Raw genomic sequence first — 26,562 nt, 5'->3', positions numbered from 1 at the left:
ATTATTGTAATGTTGATTGTATCTCTCGCTCGAGTTATTCGAGTATTCAAAATCTTCACCCAATTCCCATGTCCTACCCATTGCTTCGAATATGTCTCCTGGAGAGAACGATGTAAGACGACTAATATTTTCAAATTGGTTAAAAAAGGACATAATACCCTATTTTGTGGTTGCTAGTTATTTATCAATTACGTTATACAACACTCGTTGGCAATCACATTGATGTATAGCAGTAATTTTAGATGCATTATGCATGGTGGATTTATGATGTTTCTGAATGACAACACAATGCACGCGTTTGACCACTTTATATGCCTTTAGCGCATGGTGAATTTATGACGTTTCTGAATGACAACACTGATTGAGAACGCAATCCACGCATTGGACCACTTTATTACACCTTTATTGCAGTAAATTATTGTGTTATATTTCATGCGTTATTCAAACCAATTATTCCACTGGTTTTTCAATAGAAATCAGTAGATTCTACTGCTCATCCGTACTTGATTTGACGTAAAGTTACATAGCGCAGTAATTTGTTACGATATATGAAACATTTAAACTCATTATATAAAGCGTATTTTGGACGAAAGGAAAACACAAAATTTTATCCAACTTCTAAATTTTGTCCAACTTCTGCATTTTGTACTTCTAAATTAGTCAAAAATGGAGGATGTTCCAACTATTAGGATTTCTTTGTTTTGGGATGGAGAAATTATTTATGAGTCTAATAGTTCGCGTCATGACTCTCCCCCAAAATACCATGTTAAGTTTCCACTTAACTTAAAATACTCAAACCTACTCCAAGCCGTGTATAGTAGACTAAATGTTAGTAGGAGAGAATTTTATATAACTTTAATTGGGAGATATCCATTTGCTTTTACACCGCAAGGTTTAGTTAGTTATAGACAGTCGCATAGCGTAGACGATGACTCTTTGACTGATTATTTGAAGGCGCCTTAAGATTATAGGGAACATATTACTTTGAACGTTCTTGAGGTGTGTATGTAGAGAAGGTCCTCATAAATCGTCTTGAAGTCCAGGCTAGAGCTCCTCGGGAAGCCCGAAACAGACCTCGTCTGGAAGCCCGTCTAGAATTTGCCAAAAAATTCAGCCTGAAGTCACTGATATTGGAGCCTATGCATGAAAATACTTATCCTGACATGTGTACTTATGAAGGCATTTTGAGGAGTCAAATGTCTCTGGAAACTTTAAGCCAGCAATTTGATGGACAGTGGTAAATATTTATTATGTAGGAGCATATGTTTATGGTAACAATGATGTTGATTATAATTTTTAGGGGCTATACACCTGATATGAATAATATCGGGCAGTCCAACTATTCAACTATTCAAAACGATGTTCGTTCCTCATGTTTCAGTGCAGTTGATTACTATCGGTACGTCTACTTTCTTAACATCAATAGTATTATATTTGATGTTTAGTAGTTAAAATACTCTAGTTTCTTGTGTAGTGAAAATTTTACACAAAATGAGCTCGTTGCACCAAATGTAGATCATTCCTCAAACCCATGCAATGTTAATTCTTATCGGTAGGTCCATCATTTTATATTAAATTATATATATATTTTTAATGTTTGGTAGTTATGATATTTTACTTATTTTCTATAGGAAAAGACCTGCTCTGGATGCTGTTGATTATCCGAATTATATAGATACATCATCGAGTGATAGTGACGACATACCTAATGCGGAGGAAAGTGAGGATGAGGATGAGGAGGAGGATGAGGGTGGTATTAATCCTCAAAATCAAGTAGAACTGTTAGAAGACATGATGCATAGTCCGTCACAGCAGAAAGAACTGAATTTGGAGCACCCATTTCACCAGCAAGAGTCGATGCCGCAAAGTCAATTTCAACAGCAAGAGTCAACCCCGGTTCAGTGGCATTCTAATGAGATTTCCTGTCTTGATCATCTTTAAGATCGCCCTAATGCCTTTGTCTTTACTAGGGATGATGATCATATTCGTCAAAGATTGTGGAAAGAGCCAAATGATCTTGTAAAAGAGGATGCTCATATTGAAAAAGGCATGATTTGCAACTTAAAAAGGTCATTGCAAAGGGTTGTTAAGATTTATTGCATACAGGGGATGAGGGAGTTCAAAGTTGATGATTCCACTCGAACTTATTGGCGATTGGTTTGCAGGTGAAAAAATCAAGGTTGTCAATGGATACTCCGTGGTAAGGAGACTGTTGATAAGATGTGTAATATTTCAAAGTTCTACACAAAGCACACTTGTGATACGGGTGACCTCCTAGATGATCATTTCAATCTAGATACTAATATGATTGATGTTGCGTTAGTTGGCGACATTGCAAAAAGCCCAAGGTACCCCTTTCGCCTAAGTTTATTTAATATTGATGTTAATATGAGGTTCCTCATTGCTATATGCTGATATTTCAACTTCTCCAGGTTCAAAACTAAAGAATGCAGTACAGCCGTTCTGAAAGTATATCGCAAAATCACAAGTAGGCGAAAGGCATATCTTAGGCGTAGGTGTGCACATTAGATTGTTTATGGCAATTGGGATAACTCTTTTAAGATGTTGCCGAGATACATGGAACCTCTACAACAGTTCAATACTGGTACTGTTGTTGAATGGAAGCTCCAGTCGAAACATGGTGCGGCCGGTAATATTTTTCAATTTGTGTTTTGGGCATTCAAATCATGCATTGATGGTTATGCTCATAGTCAGCCAGTAATATCATAATATAGCACACATGTGTATAGAAAATACGACATCAAGCTACTAATTGCAGTTGAATATGCAAATGGATCTATATTCCCTCTGGCTTTTGAAATTGCAGCTAATGAGAGCACACAGACATGGGGTCTGTTTTTTACCTACTTGATGCAACACGTTATCAAAGATCGAATAGGTATATATGTTCTATCAGACAGACATGTTGTCATATTGAGCAATATGTGGGATTTACATGGGTGGCAGCCGCATTTTGCCTACCATCGTTATTGTTTAATGCATTTGAAGGAAAATTTCCAACAAAAATATCGAAGCCCAGAACTCAACAATTGGATGTGGGCGGCTACAACAGAGCATCAGGAGAAGAAGTTTCATTTGCGGATGGAGTTGATTAGGCAGGCGGATGAGGGAGTCTACCACTGGTTGAATAAATTCGATAAGGACAAATAGACATTACACAAGGATGAAGGTACGAGATGGGGGATGCTAACAACAAACAGCTCTGAGTCATTCAATGGCTTGTTGAAATCTGCACGGGAACTATCCGTTACCGCAATGGTGAGAATGACTTTTATGCAGGTTGTGGAGCAGTCGTGACTCGATCAAAGGATTTGCGGCAGACTGTTTAAAATGGATGCCAAGACCAACACAATTGTTCGAGTATCACAAATTTAAGTGTCAGTAACACGACAGGATGGAGTACAACCATGCAGAGCGTATATTTGAACTCACAACAAGTGTGCACCAAGGTCGTGGAGGTAACATTCACACAATTTGTGAGCTACCGAGAACATGCACATGTGGCAAGTGGCAATCATACCACATGCCATGTTCTCATGCCTTCAAGTGTTTTATCATAATGGGAAAGAACGCCTCGCAATACATGGCTAAGGAATATACAATGGAAAATTATGCAAAAACGTATGCCGGAAGGTTCCACCCACTTGGTGATGAGAGTTATTGGCCACCGGAGCCATTTTTCATAGTTGCTAACAAAGCATTTATCCGTAAATTGAAACAGCGAGCATACTCCTGTATTCCTAGTGAAATGGATGTTCCACCAGGGAGATACACTCGAAAATGCTCATTTTGGATTATGTTGGTCATGATAAGCGTAAGTGTCCCTTACGGCATGGTGGTCAAGTACATCTGGCGGTGGAAGTACCTCTCATGGCAGAAGAAACTTTTGTTGTGGCGGTAGATCTCGCGATGGTGGCAAATCTCGCGGGGGCGAAACATCTAGTTAAGGGAAAGAATTGATTAATCTATTTTAAGTTTTTTCTTTCTTAGATGAATGTATTTTAACTAATTTCAGTTTGTTATTAATGAACTAGTTTAAGTATTTTCATATTGTTATGAATAATGCAATTTAATTATTTTGAGATTGGTATGAATGATACAATTTTGACTAAAAAATAACACGCTTAAATCTAAACTCTAAAAAATAAATAACTTAAAGCTAATGACGAGAAGTTTTCAAACAAAAACTTACTTCGAGCACTTTTCAACCACTAAAACCACAATCCAAAGTTTTGCGTATTCTTGATGTATTGAGCCTACCTCATTAATCGCACAAAACTAAGTCGGGTTTTATATAAAATATTGAAGTTCCGGAGCCTCGAAGCATGATTAATCTAAGGCTAAAGTACGTAAAAAGTGTGTAAATGTAGAAGAAAGAGAGTAATTAACCAAAACCCAAAAACAAAAAAAAGGAAGCAGAATAATGTAGTAAATTACTGCGCTAGTGGAACTGACCTTGCCGTTACGGTTAAGTCCTTTAACACATTAATTTACTACGTTAAAGATACTTTGGTACCAGTTTTTTTGTTAGGGTATTTTGGTTAATTTGCTCTTTTGTTTGGGTCATTTTGATTCCGGACTCCCCTAATGAGAGAGCAATAAATTCTAGTCATGAGTTATGACTTCCAGACTGAATTTTGTGAACCAACCAAAGCTTAGAAACTTTGATGTAAATGCGATTATAGGACAAACATAGAGCTGCCATCTTTACCATTGGCATTAACGGATAAGCTGCCATTCTATGGTAAATGAAAGGGGAAAATCACAAATAGCTATTTTTCAGCCTATAATGAAAAAACAGTGACCATCCTGAAATTTCAAAATCCATAATGAAAATTCTAGACTGGTGTCTTGAAATTTCACTTGTAAAACTTGAAACTCCACAGAAGTGACTATTTTCAAAGACGGAGCACAAAGTAACGAGTGCGGGCTATTTCTACGTCCATTGCAACACAACAACGAGACTGATGTCAATATCCCCACATTCCTGCCACAATGTCTATCAGTGCAAGAACTTTTCATTACATGATAAAACGGTCTTCTATTCCATTTTCACTAATTGCAGGCTCATAGAAAGCTACATGAAAATGGAAACAAGGTGCTTTAATCAAAGTCCCTATTCAAATATCTGACTTATGCACCAGAATATTACCAGGACCTTCTCTAGAGCAGAAATTAAGGAGGAAGAAAATGTGCATTCAAATTCTGAAATCCGTAGAAGACGTTACAACAATGTGTATATATAACAGGAGTAAGTCCTAAATATAGGAAGATAAGAGATCAGCTTCCTTAGCCTTCTTCCTTGCCAAAAACCGTTCCTTAGCTGCAGCAACAGCGTCCAGACTTCTTTTATGATGGTCAACTTTTGGTTGATCGCTCGCAGCTGATTCAGTGACAGCAGTTTGTCCATTGTCAGAAGCTGGTTTTACAACCCTCTCTTCGGACGAACGATCTGAAGGGGGCTTCATATCCGCCTGATCAGTCCTTTCCTTATGAGGAGGAGAAGCAGAAGGCTCATGATCTTGCCTCTTTATCTCCCTAGACATTTGCGAATGTGCATCCGCTGATGATGAAGGCTTTTCTTCTGTCTGAACTGCTTCCTGTTCATGATGATTCACAGCCTTCTTTGACTTACTCTCTCCTCCGAAGGCAACATTTTTCGCAATACTAAAGTAAAAATCACTGATGTCACTCTTCTTAGTAACCTGTCAACATATTTAACATTATTAGAACATAAGTGGGCTATGTCATGATAGGAGTTACTTTCAGATCAAATAGAAGCAATGCATGCAACACACGACTGAATCTTCTTTTTATTTGTTTCTTACTAACAATGTAACTGACTGTACTGTTTCTGTTTAGTGGTGATTATCTCTTGTTTAGTGTTCTGTGTTAAACCAACATTCTCTAAGCAAGGAAAGTAAGATCAAAAGCTTTCATCAGTAGAATAAGTTTTATTAGCGGTTCTTGTAGTTCTATTTTTTTCGTTTGACACCATTAGTTGTAGGGTGGCTTCAGTACTTCTGTTCAAAGGCTAATTAGACCTGTTGAAATGGTGGGCATTTGAGAAATAAATGCTTTAGTATATAGAAAACATCATCCAGTATTTGTTGAATTCTTACTAATGCGTTTAGACTGACAAAACCGGAACTAATGGAACTGTTTTTTTTTTTTTTTGGTAATGGTAACAGACTAATGGAACTGTTTTTGGACCTACAATTCAGGTGCTAGTTCAAAAGACAAACAGCCCCACTATCAAATCATGAGGTTAGTTTTGCTAATTTAACTTGAAAATGCTGTTAAACTTGTACATCGAACACTTTATGAGGAAGTCTGGTAATGTTATTTTTAATAACTATCCGAGAAAGTACTTCTCTAAAAGCTATTGCTCTCCAAAACGGACCATTAATATTAATAAGGTAATTTTCTTTCATTCAGTCATTTTTCTTTTGTAAGAGCTTCAATATTCTTTCCGACAAATCACTTTGAGATTTTAATACATGAAGCCAAAACTTTCCAAATGAGCTTTACAGATTTACCAGCTGAAACAGAAGATGACAATGATCATACTGTTTTAAGCAGAAGTTAAGATCTTGTTTGAACATGCTCTATCATCATTCAGTTAGCACATGAATTCCGCAGTCAGGAGTAAGACATTACGCATAAATGATGGCCGTCAATAATTTTTATATAAATACCTAAAGTGAAATCTCCAAACATGAAGCGGCACAGGTGGAAATAAGGATAAGCAAGGAAAGAACAAAAGAGATCCCGCAGTTGGTACGAACTTGCAATAAGTAAAATGAGAAGATTTCACTTACATCATCTCTCTCCTCTCGTAGCTCACGAAGACGCTCTTCCTCTAACCACTTAGCCTGCTCCTGAAGTTTCCTCTTGTAAGCAGCAGTGACAAACTTGTCTTTGTCTGCATAGAGATGATCATCTTTACTCCTCTCTTTTGCAATTTTCCTCTCATAAATGACCTCATGCTCCCGTTCTCGTTGTTTTGCCTTCTCCATTAGCATCTGGATATATTTTGGCTGGAACCAAGCATAACAGTTAGGAAAAGGTACAGAATTGTGGCAATAAGTTTCATTTCCTTCGAGTAAAAGTGCAGATATTAATGCAATCATCCAATACACAAAGTGATAACATATTCTAGATATTATTGAAAAGGAAGAAGTAAATAAAGAGAGAAAGTAACAAGTAACAACAATTTATAGCTCCAGTTTCGCAGGAAAAACTTTCAGGGAAAGAAAACTATAGTCTACATTTCAAGAGACCTTCAGGGGGGAGATAATGTGACCAGACAAAACCAGATAAGATTGGATAGATTAGTATAACCGCTGGGAAAAGAAGAGCTCTCTCTTGTTTTTTCTTGCATAATTTATCATTCAAAAGAAAATTTCTTGCATGACTTTAGCCTCTCTAATGTGAAAGAATTTATCTCAGTATGAAAAAGCAACTAGCTTGCTGAGTCCTCGAATTAAGAATAACAAAGCAAAGAATGAGATAACACTGATAAAGTAACGCTTCTCAGAATCTAATCTTAATTTTTTCACTCGCAAAATGCTCCTTATCTTAGCATCTTAATGCCTAAATCACCACTCACCATAACATGTTAATCTAAGGTTCTAGAGCTAACCTGGGATATAACTTTAGAAGGCTTCAAGTTGTATTGAGGTGAAAAAGTAATATCTCAAAATCTAGTTTCAGATGTTGTCTACCACAGCAAAAATACTGCACAAATAACTTGGACCAAGTGATCCCGGCTAAAAGGTCTGTTAGCCTACTCAGCATTTGATACTCAGTCTGCTTTGTGGAATGAGTCCCATTTAACAATGTGGCTTCATCACCAACTATTTCACAAGATTTTTTCTTGCCAATATAACAAGTTTTTTCCTTTTTGGAATAAGCTACACAAGCAACTAATTTCACATGGTTTCAACTAACTGCAAAAACAATCATGAATATCCTCTCCAAACTATTGAACTCTTCATTTTTTATTTTTTTTGTTTCATACTTTCATTACATTATATTGGATATCCAAAATAAGTGGAAGAAATGCAACATAAAACAATACCCTCCTCTCTTCGCGATCCAGAGCTCGAGGTTGGACAGCCTTCACTTTCATATCATCATATACTCCATCATAATCAAATACTGAAGGGTCCTCTTCTAAAGCCTTCTTATGCTGTTCTTCAATCTGCCAAAAGAACTAAAATTAGCAAAATCCATCAATGGAGTTACAACCCTAGTCACTTCCCCTTCTTGACTAATACAAAATCAGTTAAAAAGAATTTTTAAAAAGGTACTCCCTCCGTCCCAATTTATGTGACACCCTTTCCTTTTCTATTCAGTCCCAAAAAGAATGACATCTTTCTATATTTAGTAACAATTTAACTTTAAACTTCCTATTTTACCCTTAACAACAACAAAAACAAACCCAGTGTATTCCCACAAGTGGGGTCTGGGGAGGGTATGATGTGCGCAGACCTTAGCCCTACCTCAAAAGGTAGGGAGGCTGTTTTCGGTAGACCCTCAGCTCGAGAGAACAAAGCAAGATAAAAGGAAAAAGAAGCATGATATCATAAAAAAAATATGACAACAAAGTAGCAAAATAAGAGACATATAGTAGTAGAGCTTGAGAAAAGGATCTACACGATTACTAACTAATACTACCCTTAATGAGATGATTTATAGCCACACAAATATTTATGTATTATTTTAAGAGATAATGGTAAAAAGCACACCTGAAGAATCACTTTTTTGTGAGTTTCCTACCTTAACTATTAGGTGTTAACGTTTCCAACCTGAACTATCACCAATTATTTATCAAAACACACCTCGAAGCTGACTAGAACAATTGTTTTAATACAATCGCCAAAAGGCGTTTGACAGTTTAATTTGCCAATAAACTTCGTCCATATGACAACTAACTCATTAATTTCGAGGTGTGATTTGATAAATAATTTCGAGGTGTGATTCCTTACTAGTACTATTAATTAGTAATCGGGTAGTTTCTCTTCTTTGATGTGTATTACAATCTGTTACCTCATTTGCTTTTTATCTTGCTATTTTATTGTCATATTTTTTATACCATACTTCACATCCTTGTCTTTTCTTTCGAGCCGATGATCTATCGGAAACAACCTCTCTACTCCACCAAGGTAAGAGTGAGATCTGCGTACATCCTACCTCCCCAGATACCACTTGTGGAGCTACACTGGGTATGCTGCTGATGTTGTTCAGGTAGAAAACACAAACACCTATCAGGTAGGACTCTCGCGAAAAAGTAATACTTCAGGTGTATTTTTTACCATTATCTCTTAGATTTCTTAAAAAATTCCAATTAATTCCTTTAATTATCTGTGTGGAGTGCAATTTAGCATCATTTTTAAACAAAAAGAGGGAGTTGTACCCCACGCACCATCATCTACTAATCGAGGTGTGTTTTGAGAGATAGTTGGTGATGGTTCAGGTAGGAAAAGTAAACTCGCAAAAAAGTGATACTTCAGGTGTGCTTTTAACCAGTGTCTCTTATTTCAAACCACAAGTTTAAAAGTCTTCCTTTCATTCTTAAACTCTGTGTCCAGTCAAACAACACCTTCACATAAATCGAGACGGAGGGAGTAAAAAAACAAATGTGAAAATTGTGGGATAGAGCTAAAACTTACATCTTTGAGAGCCTTATTCTTAGAGGCGTGGCGAGAAATTTCTTTCTCAACATCATCATCATCATCCCCGAAACCAAGTGCTGTAGGCCTTGCTGGCTGTTTCTTCTTTTGCTGAGATGGTGGAGCTCTTAGTTGTAAGCCATATCCTGACTTTTTCATCATTCTCTATCAACCTATTAACTTCAAACTGGAAAAAAACAATCAGCAGCTATTGTAATTAACAAAGAACAAATACAAAAAGGAAATTTTCAAAAATATACAGCCCAACATAAAATATTGCGCCACGTAGCCATATTTTCAGTTTATAAAACCCTATACAATACTCCCTCTGTCCCAATTTATGTTGCACGATTTGACTAGGCATGAAATTTTGTCTAGCCCAACATAAAATATTACGCCACATAGCCATATTTTCAATTTATACAATATTATACAACACTATACAATACTCCTTCCATCTCAATTTATCTGACACCGTTTGACTAGACGCGAAATTTAAAAAAGAAAGAAAAACTTCTAAAATTTATGTTTTAAAATAATCTCATAAATTTAAGAGCCCGTTTGGATTGGCTTATAAGTTGCTTATAAGCTGTTTTCAGCTTTTTTGAGTGTTTGGCTGGCCAACTTAAAGTCATTTTGTGCTTAAAATAAGCTCAAAAAAATGATTAGGCCATTTAACTTAGCTTATCTAAAGCAGTTTATAAGCTGTTTTCAGCTTATAAGCCAAAAAAAAAAAAAAGTTAGACTACTCAACTTATTACAACTTATTTTTTTAATAAGAGCCCATCCAAACAGGCTCTAAATTGTTTCTAACTATAAAAATCTGACATTTTTTTGGGGACAGACTAAAACGAAAATTGTGCGACCACCCCCCACCCCCATCCGCAAAAAAAAAAAAAAAAAAAAAAGTGCAATAGAGAATGAGGAAATTTCTATTTTTGGAAATTAGATTGAATATGAAAGTGTTAGGGATTGTAATGATTGCTTACTTGTGCTTTTAATTGCAGCTCTGATTATATGAAACCCTAAAAGGGTAAATCCCTCTGGCAAAGTTTTGTTCTCGATTTGCAATAGTCGGAAAAAGGCGGTGCGATGGAGCGGGTATGGATCCAATGAGATTACCGGTTTCTTATTTTATCAAAGGAATTGAATTTTCTAGATATAGGAGTATTATTTAACTAAATTTCTTAAAGTGGAGGTACATAAATAGAAAAATACTTGTGGAACCTAAAACAACACTTACAGTGGTCGTTTGGTTTAAGGTATAACATGGGTTATGCCGGTACTAATTTTTATATCACGTTTGGTATAAGGTATAGATTTATCCCGAGATTATTTTATACCTTGTACCAAACGTGGTATAAAAATTAGTGCTGGAATAACTCAACTTATACCTTCTTAACCCACTTATACTGGTACTATTTTATACCATCTTTCAGATGGTATAAAATAATACCAACAGATGGTATAAATTAGTCCCGGGATTGTAATCCCGGGACTATTTTGACCTCAAACCAAACGACCACACAGTGTATTAATATTATACTCCCTCGTTCGTAGTATCAGGGTTAAACTTTATAACTTTGACCATAAATTTTTTAAGTTTGTAAAAATAAAATTTATATATTTAGAAACTACATGAAAAGTGTTATAATTCATGATGATTCATACCAAAATAATTTAGAAAAAACTTAGGAAAAACGTGATCAAAGAATCATCTCGTAGACTCCTCAAATAGTAATAGGTTCACATAAATTGAAATAGAGGGAATATGTTGTAATTAAAAATTTGACCAGATAATTTTAAAGAAAAATATAGGGGCAGAATTGCCCTTCTTTTGGGGTGGTCTTTAAATTTTGCCCTTCAGCTAAAACTCATGGGTTCCAGGTTCGAATCCCCACACAGTCAAAATTTTAAAAAAAAATCGCAAGGCAGAGTTTAAACTTCGCTATGCCCACACCGGCATACACTTGTGAAGAAATTACCAAAGTTATGTCGTACCCGGCATACTTATGCCTTATGGGCAGACTTGGCATAAAAATGTCGGGTCCGGCATAACTTTGGTAATTTCTTCACAAGTTTATGCCGGGTCCGGCATAAAAGTTTGCCCATTAAAAGTATGCCCCCACCGGCATAAACTTGTTAAGGAATTACCAAAGTTATGTCCAAGTCTGCCCATAAGGCATGAGTATGCCGAGTCCGGCATAAATTTGGTAATTCTTTAACAAGTGAATGTCGGGTCCGGCATACACGCGACCCAAACCTTGTCTTGCAATTTTTTTTTTTTAATTTATGCTTGAGCGAGGGTTCGAACTCAGAACCTCATGATTTCTGCGTGAACGCTCAGAGTTGCAATGCGAAGGGCAAAAATTAAAGACAGCAATATGAGGGGCATAATTTAAAGACCACAAATATGAAGGGCAAAATTTAAAGACCACCCCAAAAGAAGGGCAATCCGTGCAAAAAAATGAAAATATAAAGACAAGAAAGAACAATGAATAACATATTAAGCCTGTTTGGATGGGCTTAAAAAAAGCAGCTTATAAGTTGTTTTAGATAACCTAAGCCAAACGGGCCCAATTAATTTTTTGGGCTTATTTTAAGCACAAAATGGCTTTAAGCTGGCCAGTCAAACACTCAAAAAAAGCTAAAAGCAACTTATAAGCCAATCCAAACGGGCTCATTATACCGCATGAATTATTACCAAATTACCTATTCTGATTTATAATTGAACCCTTTCATGGAATAATACAGTTAAATTCGATAGTAACTAACTTAAAACTTATAAATCTATTTAAGATATAAAAGTAATCGCAATAAGGTAAGCAACTTTAGTACCATGAATAGATATTTAGTAAAATTAATTGAGATGAACGCAAACTAACCTGAACACTACCATCCGCTAAAAAAGTAACAACTTCAATAATGAGATGTGAATTTTGTGAAGATCTTTTGGATTAAAAAGAAATAGGGGAAAATGAATATTTTTATAGATGGAGGCAGGGTAGAGTAGTATGGGTTTTAAAAGAGTGGAATAGGTGTCAAAATTTAAAAGCCTGTAAATATATAGTAAAATTTCATAAGCATTTTGAATCTAATCTTTTTAAACTAAAAAGCTACATTAATTGTTGAAGTCAATTCTTTGCTTGCTCTCAAATAAAATTTAGATTAATAAATTAACAGAATACCGTAAAATATCATTGTGAATATAATCAGAGTTTATAAAAGATTTTAAATCTATTTAAAAGATATCTTATTAAATTTTGCATTCACAATTAATCTATTTAAGTTTATCTTTATTATTTTATCTAAATTATTATGGATTAGGTAGAAGGTAGTTGAGTATTTTCTCACTAGGGTAGATAGTATTAGCAATATTCACATAATTTCTGGCATTAGATTTCTGCTACTATTTTTTATTTCCTGTACTTCAATTATCGCTTTGTTTTGCTCTGGATGCTATGTTGCTTTCTCTAATGTTGGGTATGCCTTGCTATGTGCTTCAATTATCGCTTTATTAAGCTCTTGATGCTATGTTGCTTTCTCTAATGTTGGTTATGTCTTACTTGCTAATTGCAATGTCTTTCTAATTCTGCATTGTATTTTTCTAACTTCCTTGGTATGTGTCGTTTGAGCCAGGGGTATTCGAGAAACAGCCTCTCTATCTCCTCAACAACAGCAACAACATATTCAGTACAATCCCACAAGTGAGATCTGAAAAGGGTAGAAGTATACGCAGACCTTACCCCTAAAGGTAGGGAGACTGTTTCCGAAATACCCTCGGCTCAAGAAAAAGTTAGAGGCTGCCATTACGTTACAAGAGTTTGAGGACAAGTAATAAGTTATTCAATATCATCCGAGTTAGCAGAAAGTAGTCGAGAATTATTCTTTTGGAGCACATATAGTTCTGACATGCTTCTATAACTTGGCGATAACGCTAAACTTTGCAGCCCAACTCGGCAGTGAAAGGGCGAAAACCGGGGTTAAAAGGAAAAATTGAGCAAATCAAAAGGAAAATAAAGCTGGGAAGACACTCATAGCTCGCAGCGAAACAAGCCCCTAAAATGACTCTACTTGCAGTTCACTAAATATGCATCCCACCCTTGAAGCCGGTATTCACGAGCTGCCTCTGCGGGGTTAGCAGCCTTTATAATTCCACGGCCAACAATAATAATATCACTGCCCCTATCAGCAATTACCTGAAACAATAGTTTCTCACAGTGAGCAGCTGAGACAATTCTATGTTGCATTTAAACTAGAACAATAAAACCAACTTAAAGGTCTTCAATTTTCTTATTCTTACGGTAAACTTGCAGTTTAGGCAGGTACAAGCTGGTAAACTTGCACCAGACATTCTGTAAGGTAGCGGAGAGAAGGTCGAACCCCCCAGTCCCCACAAAAAGTAAAACGAAAAAAAAAAACTGTGTCATGCAATTGCTGCAGAATCACAAAGCTAAAACACGAGAAAATGGATGAACATAGCCCTTTACAATTTGAATTGAAGAAAATGACCCTTTTGCGTGTTATTTTCATACCACTTATGGGTATAAATAAAGATCCATTGTAAAACTAAAAACATATTTGTAGAGGACTACAAAACCAATTGACCTGTCAAAACACCCTGGGCAACAGCCCAACAATATGATGACAAATAAATGCTCCACCTCAATGAATATTGTGGTACTCAGATGTTATCACAAATAAATGTGTGGTCCCTTGCTGTCTTGTTAAGCAATTTTTTTTTATCTGTAAAATTTTTAATGTTGGTAGGGTCTTTATGGGCAACCAAATACTCCTTGGCTGGCCACCTAAAGCCTACCAATTGTTCTTCGTCCATTTTTACAGCAGAAACACATCTTTCGTGAGCTGCTAAGAATTAGGACGTTATCTCGTTAAGCAAATATTGTCTGCAATGACGATCCACATGCAAAGGTGAAGTATATAACATAGAGATCATAAGCTTAGTTTTGTAGGAGGCCAGGATCATCCCTTCACTAACCGTTTCTTTTATATGTACATTTCAATCACTAAATCATCAAGGTCCGATGTTTGGCATAAAAGCCATCTTATGGATAAAATTTGCTTCTCCAGTTCATCGAGAAAAAAGTTGCCTCACTAGTTTAATGTTGCGAGCAACAAATATTGTATATTCATGAAAAGGATAACAGGGTTAGACAAATCCCAGAGTACAATAAGGTTTCAAATTCTCATAGCACCCTGGAGATGAAATGAGTTTAATTTAATCATTCTATTGCAAATCCAAAAGTGTTGAGTGGAGGTAAAACTGTAATAGGCTCTCAATTTAGTTGAGGCCATGATGGTCACTAGGGGTGTCAAACATGACCCAAAAGTTGATGGACTGCCCAACCCGCCCAAATTTTTATGGGTTGGGCTTTAGATAATTTTGTATTGGGCTGATTTCAGCCCAACCCAACATAACCCATTTTAAAATATTCTCCAATTTTGCCCAATACTAGCCCAATTTTAGCCCCTTTTTAAGATTAATTTTAATTTGGGTTTATTGCTTGACAACAACAACAACAATCCAGTGAAATCCCACATCGTGGGGGCCCAAATTTTTATGGGTTGGGCTTTAGATAATTTTGTATTGGGCTGATTTCAGCCCAACCCAACATAACCCATTTTAAAATATTCTCCAATTTTGCCCAATACTAGCCCAATTTTAGCCCCTTTTTAAGATTAATTTTAATTTGGGTTTATTGCTTGACAACAACAACAACAATCCAATGAAATCCCACATCGTGGGGTCTGGGGAGGGTAGAGTGTAAGCAGACCTTACTCCTACCAAGGTAGGACGGCTGTTTCCGAAAGACCCTCGACTCAATAAAAGCATAAAAAGAAGTCAGATAAGGTTAGGGGATTCAAAGCGATATGAAATGGAATAATGCAAGCAGCACAAATAACACAAGATAATCAAAGCACAGGAAATAACAGATAATAGCAGAAAGCTGAGCAGAAGAAATTATATTGCGATAATGCGACTACTAATAAGACCGAAAAACGAGACTATCTACTAGCCTTCTACCCTAATTTGGGTCCTCCAAACCCTCCTATCTAAGGTCATGTCCTCGGTAAGCTGTAGTTGCGCCATGTCGTGTCTAATTACCTCTCCCCAATACTTCTTCGATCTACCCCTACCTCGTCTGAAACCATCCATGGCCAACCTCTCACACCTCCGCACTGGGGCATCTGTGTCTCTCCTCTTCACATGCCCAAACCATCTCAATCTCGCTTCTCGCATCTTATCTTCCACCGAGGCCACCCCCACCTTATCCCGAATATGCTCATTCCTAATCCTGTCACTCCTGATGTGGCCACACATCCATCTTAACATTCTCATCTCGACAACTTTCATCTTTTGAACGTGAGAGATCTTAACCGGCCAACACTCCGCCCCATACAACATAGTCGGTCTAACCACTACTTTATAGAACTTGCCCTTAAGTTTTGGTGGCACCTTCTTGTCATATAGCACTCCGGAAGTAAGCCTCCATTTCATCCACTCTGCCCCAATACGATGTGTGACATCATCGTCAATCTCCCCGCAGCTTTGCAGAATAGACCCAAGGTACTTGAAATTACTTTTCTTCTGGATGGCCTGGGTACCAAGTCTCACTTCCAAGCCAGCCTCCTGAGGTGTTTCACTGAACTTACACTCCAAGTACTTTGTCTTGGTCCTACTCAGCTTAAACCCTTTAGACTCCAGAGTATGTCTCCAACTCTCCAGCTTAGCGTTAACTCTGCTACGAGTCTCGTCGATCAGGACTATGTCGTCCGCGAACAACATACACCATGGCACCTCATCTTGAATTTGTCGTGTCAATTCATCCATCACCAAGGCAAATAAAAACGGACTAAGAGCTGATCCTTGATGCAACCCCATCACAACTGGAAATTGCTCTGAGTCTCCTCCTACTGTCCTTACCCTGATTTTGGCTCCCTCATACATGTCCTTGATCACCCTAATGTACGCCACAGGTACACTTTTAGCCTCCAAGCATTTCCATAGGATTTGTCTTGGAACTTTGTCATAAGCCTTTTCTAGGTCGATGAATACCATGTGTAAGTCCTTCTTCCTCTCCCTGTACTGCTCCACCAACCTTCTCACAAGATGGATGGCTTCTGTAGTTGAGCGTCCCGGCATGAATCCGAACTGGTTCTCTGAAATAGACACACCTCTCCTCACCCTCATCTCCACCACCCTTTCCCACACTTTCATAGTATGGCTTAGCAGCTTGATACCTCTATAGTTGTTGCAACTCTGGATATCTCCCTTATTCTTGTATAGAGGGATCATTACACTCGCCCTCCATTCTTCGGGCATCAATGTTGTCTTGAAGATGACATTAAACAACCTAGTCAGCCACTCCAAACCTGCCGGGCCCACGCTCTTCCAGAATTCCCAGAAATCTCGTCAGGTCCGGTCGCTCTTCCCCTGCGCATCCTACGAACAGCACCCTTAACCTCGTCAACCTTAATACTCCTGCAATACCCAAAATCGTGACGCCTTCCTGTATGTTCTAATTCTCCCAACACAATGTCTCTGTCCCCTTCTTCATTCAAGAGTTTGCAGAAGTATGACTGTCATCTCCGTCTAATGAGAGTCTCCTCTACCAATACTTTGTCATGCTCGTCCTTGATACACTTTACTTAATCCACATCACGTGCCTTTCTCTCCCTCGCCTTGGCTAGCCTGAACAATTTCTGGTCCCCTCCTTTCTCTTCTAGTTCAGCATACATGCGTTCAAAAGCTGCCGTTTTTGCCGTCAAAACCGCCAACTTCGCCTCCTTCCTCGCCATCTTATAAAGTTCTGTATTCGTCCACTTCTCCACCTCATCCTTGCTTTTTATCAACTTTGCATACGCCGCCTTCTTTGCTTCCACCTTCCCTTGAACTTCTCTATTCCACCACCAGTCCCCTCGATGCTGACCATGACTACCTGTCGAGACCCCCAACACTTCCCTTGCTACCACCCTAATGCAACTAGCCGTCTTATCCCAAATACTGGTCGCATCCCCACTACTATCCCAGGCCCTCATATCCTTCAATTTCTCTCCCATCTCCAGGTCACTAATCGTGGTCAAACTCCCCCATCTGATCCTAGGTCGGTCCTCCACGACCCTCTTCTTTCTCGTTATCTTGATCGCTAAATCCATCACCAAGAGCTTATGTCGGGTTGTAAGATATTCGCTCGGAATGACCTTACAATCTTTGCACAGACCTTTATCATCCTTTCTAAGGAGTAAAAAGCTATGTTACTCGGACTCGGGTGCGGGTGTCGGATACGGGTATGGATCTAGAGGTCGGACTCGGCATGATCTAAATTTTAAGATTCGTGGGTACGGATACGAGTGCGAGGATTCGGCAAAAATAATTCAAAATTCTAATAATATAGCTACAAGAATATGCCTAGATTATGAGAGCTTTTTGTGGAAGCACCTACATGTAGTTTGTACCAGACATGTGATTCAATCTTCCATTCTACTAGGTGCTAGACTGCGTGCTCCGAGAAACTAGTTAAATTTTCTACATAATATTGAAGGTATGCCATCTCATGTCTTCAAATCTCTACTTTTTGTTATCTTGAGAAATCATAATCTCAAAAATTTTCTTTAATTTGGTCATGAATTTCGGTCAAAGTATCCGATCTCTATTGACCGGATCCGACACGAATTCCGTACCCAAACCCGTGTCGTGTCGTGTCGGACACGGGTACGGCGGCAAAAGTGAAGTGTCCGAGCAACATAGGTAAAAAGTCTATCTGAGTCTTAGCCACCGAACTACGAAAGGTTACCAAGTGTTCCTCCTTCTTTGGGAAACTCGAATTGGCTATCACCAACCCAGAAGCTCTTGCAAAATCCAAAAGTGAGACTCATCCTCCATTCCTGTCCCCGAAGCCAAAGTCTCCATGCACATCATCATAACCTCTCGAAATAGGCCCGATGTGTCCATTGAAATCACCTCCCACAAATAGCTTCTCAGTAGGCGGTATGCCTCCCACTAATTCGTCCAAATCCTCCCAAAAGCGCCTCTTCTCCTCGTCGCCTAAACCCCCTTGCGGCGCATATGCACTAATAATGTTCACAGTGAGTCCTTCAACGACCACCTTAATCGACATCACCCTATCAGTGGCTCTCCTAACCTCTACCACCTGATCCCTTAATTCACCATCTACTAAAATGCCGACCCCATTTCTATACTTCGACCTACCAGAGAACCACAGCTTATACCCGTCTACCTCCTTAGCTTTAGGACCTACCCATTTGGTCTCTTGGATACAAGCTATATTAATCTTCCTCTTCTTAAGAATCTTAACTAGCTCTATGGACTTCCCCGTTAACGTCCCAATGTTCCAAGATCCTACTCTCAACCTAGACGCTCCTCTAACCCACTTACCCCTCCTAACCCTCGCCCCCGTCCCCGAACGAGAACATGACCCTAGTCTACCATCACTAAGCAAAGCCACGAAAATGAGTATGAACTAATAAATTATTCAAAAGTCTAAAGTTAGCAAAATGTAACTACAAGTGTATGGACAAATAATGGATGTGACAACCGGAGGTACCAACTCCAATTGAACTGAACCTGGTCGCCGCCGGAAACACTGTTCAACGTCCGAGTACTGTTCACATTATTCACTGTTGAGTTACTGTTCACTGCCGGAATTCTGCTCACAGAGACCTGAAACGGGAGAAGAGAGAGGGGGGTGGAAAGAAAAAAAAGAACAAGAAAAGAAAAGGAAAAAAGAAGAGAGAGGGCTGGCCGGAAAAAGTCTCCGGCGATGACGAAGCTGTGTTCTGGCAGCGGCAGAAGCAGCTAAAAAAAGGAGAAGAGAAGAAGAAGAGGAGAAGAAGAAGAAAAGGAAAGAGAGAAAAAAGTAGATCTGGCCGGAAAAAAGTAGATCTGGCCGGAAAAGTGGCCGGCGTTACCTGGTCGCCGAAATTACCTGAACAGTGATGTGGTCTGGTCGCCTGACGGGTGGGGTGGAGAGTTGGAGGGCAGAGGAGAGAGAAAGCAGAAGAAGAATTATTCATTTGCCGAGTTTATTGCTTGACGTTTACTTTATTTTTTTTCTATGTATTTACTTTTGCAACAACAAACAATCAAAGTCAAACCTTTCTGAAGACGAGCATACGATGTGACTTGAACCATGCCCTCACTTCACGTCTTCTGACAGCGGTTAGAACGGCAATGACTCTATCTTTCTCCTCTAATTCCTATCGAGTTGCCCAAAGGCTTCTCTTCTAACTGTCCTCGTTGGAAAATATTTTCCTTGAAAATATATTTCAAGAAAACTTTTTCCCGTGAAATATTTTCACGTAAAATATTTTTCGTGAAAATATTTTTCACGAAAAATGTTTTCTTAGAAAATAGACCTTTAAAAGAAACTAGGTCAGGTTGGGCGAGTCATGACACAACCCATTTTAGCCCAACCCATTTCAGCCAAAATAACTTTTGGGCCAATCTTAGCCCAACCCACTTATCAACTCAGCCCATTTTGACTTGCCCAATTTCAACGCAACCCGCCCTTTGACACCCCTAATTCTTACAGATGCTTGCCTCACTTAGGGAAGCAAGAGTCAAAATGTGTAGGCTCTCAATGACATGTTTATTTTACGCTCCTTCAATGAGGTCTCTCAAAATTTATTATTACAACATGTTTTACAAACACAAATGAATCGTGCAAGCAATCGATTCCATGTAAAATAATGACAGATTTATCCATCCAAATACATGCCAACATAAATGTACACAATGCAACGAGTAATTCTTTTTTATTTTATTTTGCGGCAATAGATGTTAGAGGAAAGTGTAGGGTAGAGCCAAAACATAATACGTTTTTTTAGAAGATTAAGAAAATTATATACACTGAGCGCAAAGATTTGCCAAAATATTACAAGCAGACTCAGTTCCTTTACGTTACTGTAAGAAGCTTAGGAAATTTAGCGTGCTATCCATTGTTTTGACATCTTTTAGGCTACACCAAAAAGTCATAGAGTCAAAAAATAATACTCGCAGGGGAGCCTTCTAAGAACTCACAAAGAACAGGTCACACACCCTCCCCCTTTTCTCCCTTGGGATTTTCTAACAATAATTGGCAACTGCTCAGATACCAAGAGTACAAGCGAAGGCTTGTCCCACGCATGCATCGCTGTGTTGACAGCAACGGTTGAGGCTAAAATATACGAAAGGAAGGGTTTTCAAACACCTGACGAATGTCTGAGAAATTTCAATCTTTGATCAAAAAAGTACATAATGGGCCCTTTTCCTAGTTTCTTAACACTGTTGGAATTGCTTCTTCCTTCCTCTATTATATGCAGTTACTTATTAAAAAACTTTTGTTAGTGGTGTCAATAAATTATGTGTTGATACTAGAACTGCCACAGAGACGTCCTAGCCGTCAATGAACATATCAATCTGCTGATCAGACTCACCCATGATACCAAATGGTATGCCATTGCTACAATGGAGCTAGAAGGCAATGAATCAAACTTTGAAAGGAAGAAAGTGGGGTGGTTATTTAACTAACAAGAGTTTGAGAAGTTGAAAAGAAGATAAAGAAGATAAAGAAGCTAAAAGTCCGGGAGTGCTGTTGGCTTTCCAGGATGAAGAGTTCAGAAGAAGCTGCTGCTAAGAAGGCCATTTATCAAGAAAGTAAACAATTAGTTTTATGAAAATAAGGACAAAAAAAGGAATGGACAAACTCTTCTGACTAACTTACATAACCTATCATTCCGTAATGAACCAGCTACTTCAATGTAGGCACGAAAAATACTTAGGATGTAGTAAGACTGATCACGTAAAGAAATGAAAAACAAGACAAGAAACGAAAATCTTATAGTAGCAACTGGGACTTACTGAATTTGGGGTGTTATATTGTTGGCCGAGAGCATCTCCACCTTTTACCAATTGAACACCAGGTGTAGCATGGATGAGGGATGGGTTTCCAGGTCCATTAGGCCAAGAAGCAGGATTCACAGAGATGAACCCAATGACAAAATCTGAGTGATCCTCAGCAATTTTTACTGCGGCTGCTGTGTAAGCTCCCGTAGCTAGGTTACCCGCAGAACTCATTTCAGCAAGAAGCAGCAGGCCCCTACCACGTGGCAAGCCCTAAGTACAGGAGAACCAATTCAGATCTAAATAAAATTTTATGTAGTTCAATAACTTAGGTATCAGTAAAACAAAACAAACCTTCAGTTTCAGACCATCAACAATTCCTGGACCCGAAATAATGTGTGCATTAATTACATCAGCCCAATCTAAAATGCGGAAGATACCTCTGCAGACAAAAAGATCAAATTAGGAGATCAACTTAGCAAAAAAAGAAAATGAGAGAGAAAAAATAAAGCTGGCATTCCCTCACCCTTCAGCTTGCATTGTCACTGTATTTCCAATGTCAGCAAATTTACGATCTTCAAATATTAAGAAGTTGTGTTTGTCTGCAATCTACAGAAGAATAACAATACTAAGGACTCACATAAACTTTAAAATCTCTATATATTGGCCAAAAAAAACATTATTTTTAACTCCTGTTTAATACTATCAGTTTTCTGTTCAACTTGCAATAAGGACCAAGTCAACCTAGCATTGGCATGCATTATTTAAGTCAACAAGCACGTCCATCACATAGTATCCTGTTATAACAACCAAACATTTTGTCCGCTGCTCTAGCTATCAACCTAGGGAGCAAAGTCATTTTTCAGATAAATACCTAAACATAAGCTACTCCTTGGATGCAATTGTTGAACTCTTTAAGATTAGAGTTGCAATCCTGCCCGGCGAGCTCATATATCTTATTAAACAGCTCATGCACATATTGAAGGAATAAAGAAATCCATAAATACGGTAAACATGATCCAAAATTTCTGCACTGAGCAAAATGAAAGCTGCATTATCATCCATCAGAGCAGGTCAATGAGAGCTAGTAACTTACCGATCTAAGCTTAGAACCAAAGTCAGGAGTGAAATCAGGCAATATGTCAACATGTGTTTTTAACATGCAGATTTCAGGTCCAACCTGCATAGGAAGATTAGCAATAAACTTGTCAAAATATTATACATTAAGGCACTAACAGAAATCATTGGACAGAGATTAAATAGGAAAGTAGGAGAGCTGCAGGTTTTCCTCCTGTCACACCAAAACAAAGAATTTTTAGCACAATTCATATGCTAAATGCAGCTACTAATTGTTAAATGGCTTTGTAAACCTCAAAAGTCTGATTTTTACAGTTCACTCGACACCCATAGACAAGGTAAAAGGTCTCTTCAACTCCTGTAACACAAATTCAAATATAACAGAAAAATAGGCAGTGATTTTCATATCTCACCAGCACTGTTCCTTGTTTGCAGAAACTGTTTTACCCGTACATTATGCCTAATGCTACTTATATTGTTTCCTATACCTTATTCACGAATGTATACAGATTAAAAACAAAAGGTACTATTCATCACCTTGTCAGCAATATCTAGTAGCTCAGCAGCTGTGGCCACATCAGCAGCCAGGCACAAATTAGTCTCCTTCTGCACCATAATTTCAAACAACTTCTTCCCTGTAGGATTTTTTTGCAACTTTGCTCTCTCGCCATATGGTAATCTGGCTCTGACCTTTGTTTCCTTCACTGGCGCAGGAACCGCAACGTTGCGGTTCTCCTCCAAGAATTTCTTTACCATTTTTTCTGTTTCCTCTGAAACCCTACCCTTTTCCTTTAGTATCCTCACCATCTCAGTCAGTTTCACCATTGAATGCAATGCGATTCCATTCTGGGCCAAATTTTCCCTTCCTCCTTGCTCTCTGTCCAAAGAGAATCACCAAACAAGTCACTTCACGAAAAAAGAAAAAGAAAAAAAAAAAAAAACTCGAGACTCGCCAATATATTGAACAGGGCTTAAAAATTATCTTGTCAAAAATAATCGCCAAAGACACGCTAACACCATGTAAGAATTAAGGCACCAAACAATCCTCATATCATATACAAAAAATAAGCACAACCAGTAAAGTACAATCATTTTTCTTTTCACTTGTGCTGATTATGTTTATGCTTATATCTGAGCTTGAAGTTCTACAAACATCCCACTAGTTTCAAAATGCATTATACCCTACACTTTCCCTTGCATAATACATAAACATACCCTCAAATTTGGCCTCAGCTAGTAAATATACCCTCCAACTTTGGGTGTGCACAAGTAGGCACCTTAACTTGTATAAAATTGGACACGTAAACACAAATGTTGACATGGCATGGACGTAGCACCTCCAAAATTTATATGCCACGTCATCATTTGTGTTTACGCGTTCAAATTTATACAAGTTGAAGTGCCTACTTGTGCACACCCAAAGTTGAAGGGCATACTTGCTAGTTGAGGCCAAGTTTGAGGGTCTGTTTATGTATTAATTTGGTCTATCCCAACACCTCTAAAATGACTATAATTTTTTTCAAACAGTTCAAACTAATATAAACTACTAGTAACGATTTATAGTATTTCAGAGTTCGATACTAAAATTTTCAACTAAATTTCCAGCCTTCACATATCTGAGAGTATCACTGCCTTTTGACTATGATCTTATCAAACATAAAAACATCAATGCATTTCCAACCCCACCCCCGCACTATCCACACACCCCCTACTTGCCTACCCCTCTCACCCCGCCTACCCCTGCCCCACCCCACCTTCCCCCCACCGCCAGAAGTTGAACTCTGAATTCAAGAACCTCATAATGTTTTGCTTTGAATAGATGCAAATGCTTAAAATGACACGGTCCAGCTTGTTACAAACCACAAGAAAATGAGTAGGAAAATCACTTATCTTCCGAGAAAATATTTTCTTGGACAACATTTTCCGTCATACTAAACACACACTTAAGACTCCAAAAAACCACCATTGGAGCTGCTTTCACAGCAAAAATTACAGTAGAAGGTCAAAAATCTTAAACAAAAAATGTGACTTTTAAATCTTTAGGAAAAGTTAGTTTTTTTATTTTATTTTATTTTTCGAAAGAAGTCAACAACACTAAATTGCTCAACTAAAAATAAAGAGGGTGGATCACAAATTGCACTGTATGAGTAAAAAGAAAGAGATTTGACCTATCAGTAAAATAATTATGTCAAATATTTTACCCTTACAATTCTTGAAAGCCTAAAGGGGGCATTTTTTTACATCAGATTTTGCAAAAAAAATTACTTCTTTTGCAAACAATGTTGGTTTCAAAACCTTCGAAAAATCTTCTGCGAAGTTTTGCATGATCAAAAACAGCTCACAAGCATTTTTCAACCTGAAAAAATTCATTTGTTTGTTTGTTAACTTGATAATTTCCCTTGAAAGTCAGAAATATCCATTAGATCCCCCAAAAAAATCACCATTGGAGCTGCTTTCACCCAAAAATTACAGTAGCTCAAAAACAATTGCCAAAAAAGTGACTAAGAGCCCGTTTGGATTGGCTTATAAGTTACTTATAAGCTGTTTTCAGTGTTTAAGTGTTTGGCTGGTCAGCTTAAAGTCATTTTGTGCTTAAAATAAGCTCAAAAAAAATAATTGGACCCATTTGACTTAGCTTATCAATAGCAGCTTATAAGGCAAAAAAAAAAATAAGTTAAGACTACCCAACTTATTTTTTTTAAGCTTATAAGCTGCAAACAGCTTATATGCATAAGCCCATCCAAACAGGCTCTAAAAACATTGGAAAAAGTTAGCTATTTTTTTGGTAACAAGTCATCCAACTAATATTTTTGTTGCAAAATTTTTGCACGATGAAAAACACCTCAAAAGCATTTTTCATCTCCAAAAAATCCGTTTTCTTGTTCATTAACTTGATAATATCCCTTGTAAGTCACTTAGATGTCAAAAAATGTACTAAAGTTTCACCCAAAAATTACTAATTTTTTCAAGAACTCCTATTAACACCACCTAAAAGAAAGAAAGAAATTTAACCTATCAATCATGACGACAGCATCTGACACAGTTAACCCAACAGCACGTAAAGGTTGAGCAGTTTCAAGAACCGAAGCACCACTAGTAACCAAATCTTCAACAATTAAACAAGTCTGACCCGGTTTAAACGCACCTTCAATAGCCTTAGCAGTACCATAATCCTTAACCTCTTTTCTCCTCATCAACATAGGCAAGTCATGTGCAGTCGATATACACGTGGCGATAGGTAATGCAGTGTACGGTACGCCGCAAATGACGTCGTATTTGGTTGATGAAGGGAGGGAATTAACGAGGGTTTGTGAGATTTGACGGAGGATTGATGGGTATGAAACGATTAAACGAAGGTCTATGTAGATTGGTGAAGAGATGCCGGATTTGAGCTTGAATTCACCGAATTTAACGGCTGAGATGTCGTGGAGTTGGAGGATTATTGACTCCATGTTTTCAGATACCATTGTTGTTGGTGCTTTTTGAGGACTTAATAGTAGTGAAAGAGAAGGTGGCTAGCTAGAGTCCAAGTTTTGAAGAAAATGGTGATTTTATAGTCGCTTGCATGTAAGGGAAAGTGGGAGGGTTTAATTAGGGCTTTTGCTTGGGGCAAATTAGCACACCCATGACCCATCCCACATTTTTTTTTTTTTTTTTTATAATCAAGGTGTTGGTGCACCTTTACTAATTTTACGGGATACTTGTCGTGTTCCACCAGCAATAGGCTTCAATTGACTCTATAGCTTAAGGGTCGTTTGGTATAAGGTATTAGCTGGAATATCCCAGCACTAAGGCCTCATTTGTTTGCACTTAATGGAGGTCTGAATCTGAATGGTTCAGACCTTATACCATTAAGTGTATTTGTTTACATTAAGATGTAATAATTTATTTGGTCTGAATAGGTTTTAATCATTAAGATCTTGA

The 26,562-nt window shown here is 37.9% G+C and overlaps 2 protein-coding genes and 1 non-coding gene across 4 annotated transcripts; all 3 read right to left on the bottom strand.

Moving 5' to 3' along the window:
* Positions 1-5,021: 5,021 nt before the first annotated feature.
* Positions 5,022-10,884, bottom strand: LOC132600627 (uncharacterized). The gene is made up of 5 exons (XM_060313926.1): positions 10,688-10,884; positions 9,699-9,885; positions 8,105-8,227; positions 6,843-7,061; positions 5,022-5,726 (listed from the first exon to the last, which is right to left on the bottom strand). The coding sequence occupies exons 2-5, from the start codon at positions 9,858-9,860 to the stop codon at positions 5,280-5,282; spliced, it is 951 nt and encodes a 316-aa protein (XP_060169909.1). The 5' UTR covers positions 9,861-9,885; positions 10,688-10,884; the 3' UTR covers positions 5,022-5,279.
* Positions 10,885-13,521: 2,637 nt separating this feature from the next.
* Positions 13,522-26,254, bottom strand: LOC132600626 (uridine 5'-monophosphate synthase). Of its 2 annotated transcripts, XM_060313925.1 has the most exons (7): positions 25,651-26,254; positions 23,176-23,515; positions 22,658-22,741; positions 22,088-22,170; positions 21,916-22,003; positions 21,580-21,834; positions 13,522-13,897 (listed from the first exon to the last, which is right to left on the bottom strand). In XM_060313925.1, exons 1-7 carry the CDS (start codon positions 26,103-26,105, stop codon positions 13,769-13,771), a joined length of 1,434 nt encoding a protein of 477 aa, XP_060169908.1. In that variant the 5' UTR covers positions 26,106-26,254; the 3' UTR covers positions 13,522-13,768. The 2 variants fall into 2 exon arrangements, 1 of the variants encoding a protein (XP_060169908.1); XR_009567266.1 differs by lacking the exons at positions 21,580-21,834; positions 21,916-22,003; positions 22,088-22,170; ... (1 more) ...; positions 23,176-23,515; positions 25,651-26,254 and adding an exon at positions 14,002-17,392 and having other exon boundaries at positions 13,761-13,897.
* LOC132601035 (small nucleolar RNA snoR103) lies at positions 14,457-14,561 on the bottom strand. Its single transcript, XR_009567482.1, has one exon. It is a non-coding gene; the product is annotated as a small nucleolar RNA snoR103 (small nucleolar RNA).
* Positions 26,255-26,562: the final 308 nt, after the last annotated feature.

Source organism: Lycium barbarum, chromosome 6, assembly GCF_019175385.1.
Source record: "Lycium barbarum isolate Lr01 chromosome 6, ASM1917538v2, whole genome shotgun sequence".
Taxonomy (NCBI): Eukaryota; Viridiplantae; Streptophyta; class Magnoliopsida; order Solanales; family Solanaceae; genus Lycium; species Lycium barbarum.
Note: the sequence above shows the minus strand (reverse complement) of the source record. Positions and strands in the feature narration are given on the sequence as shown.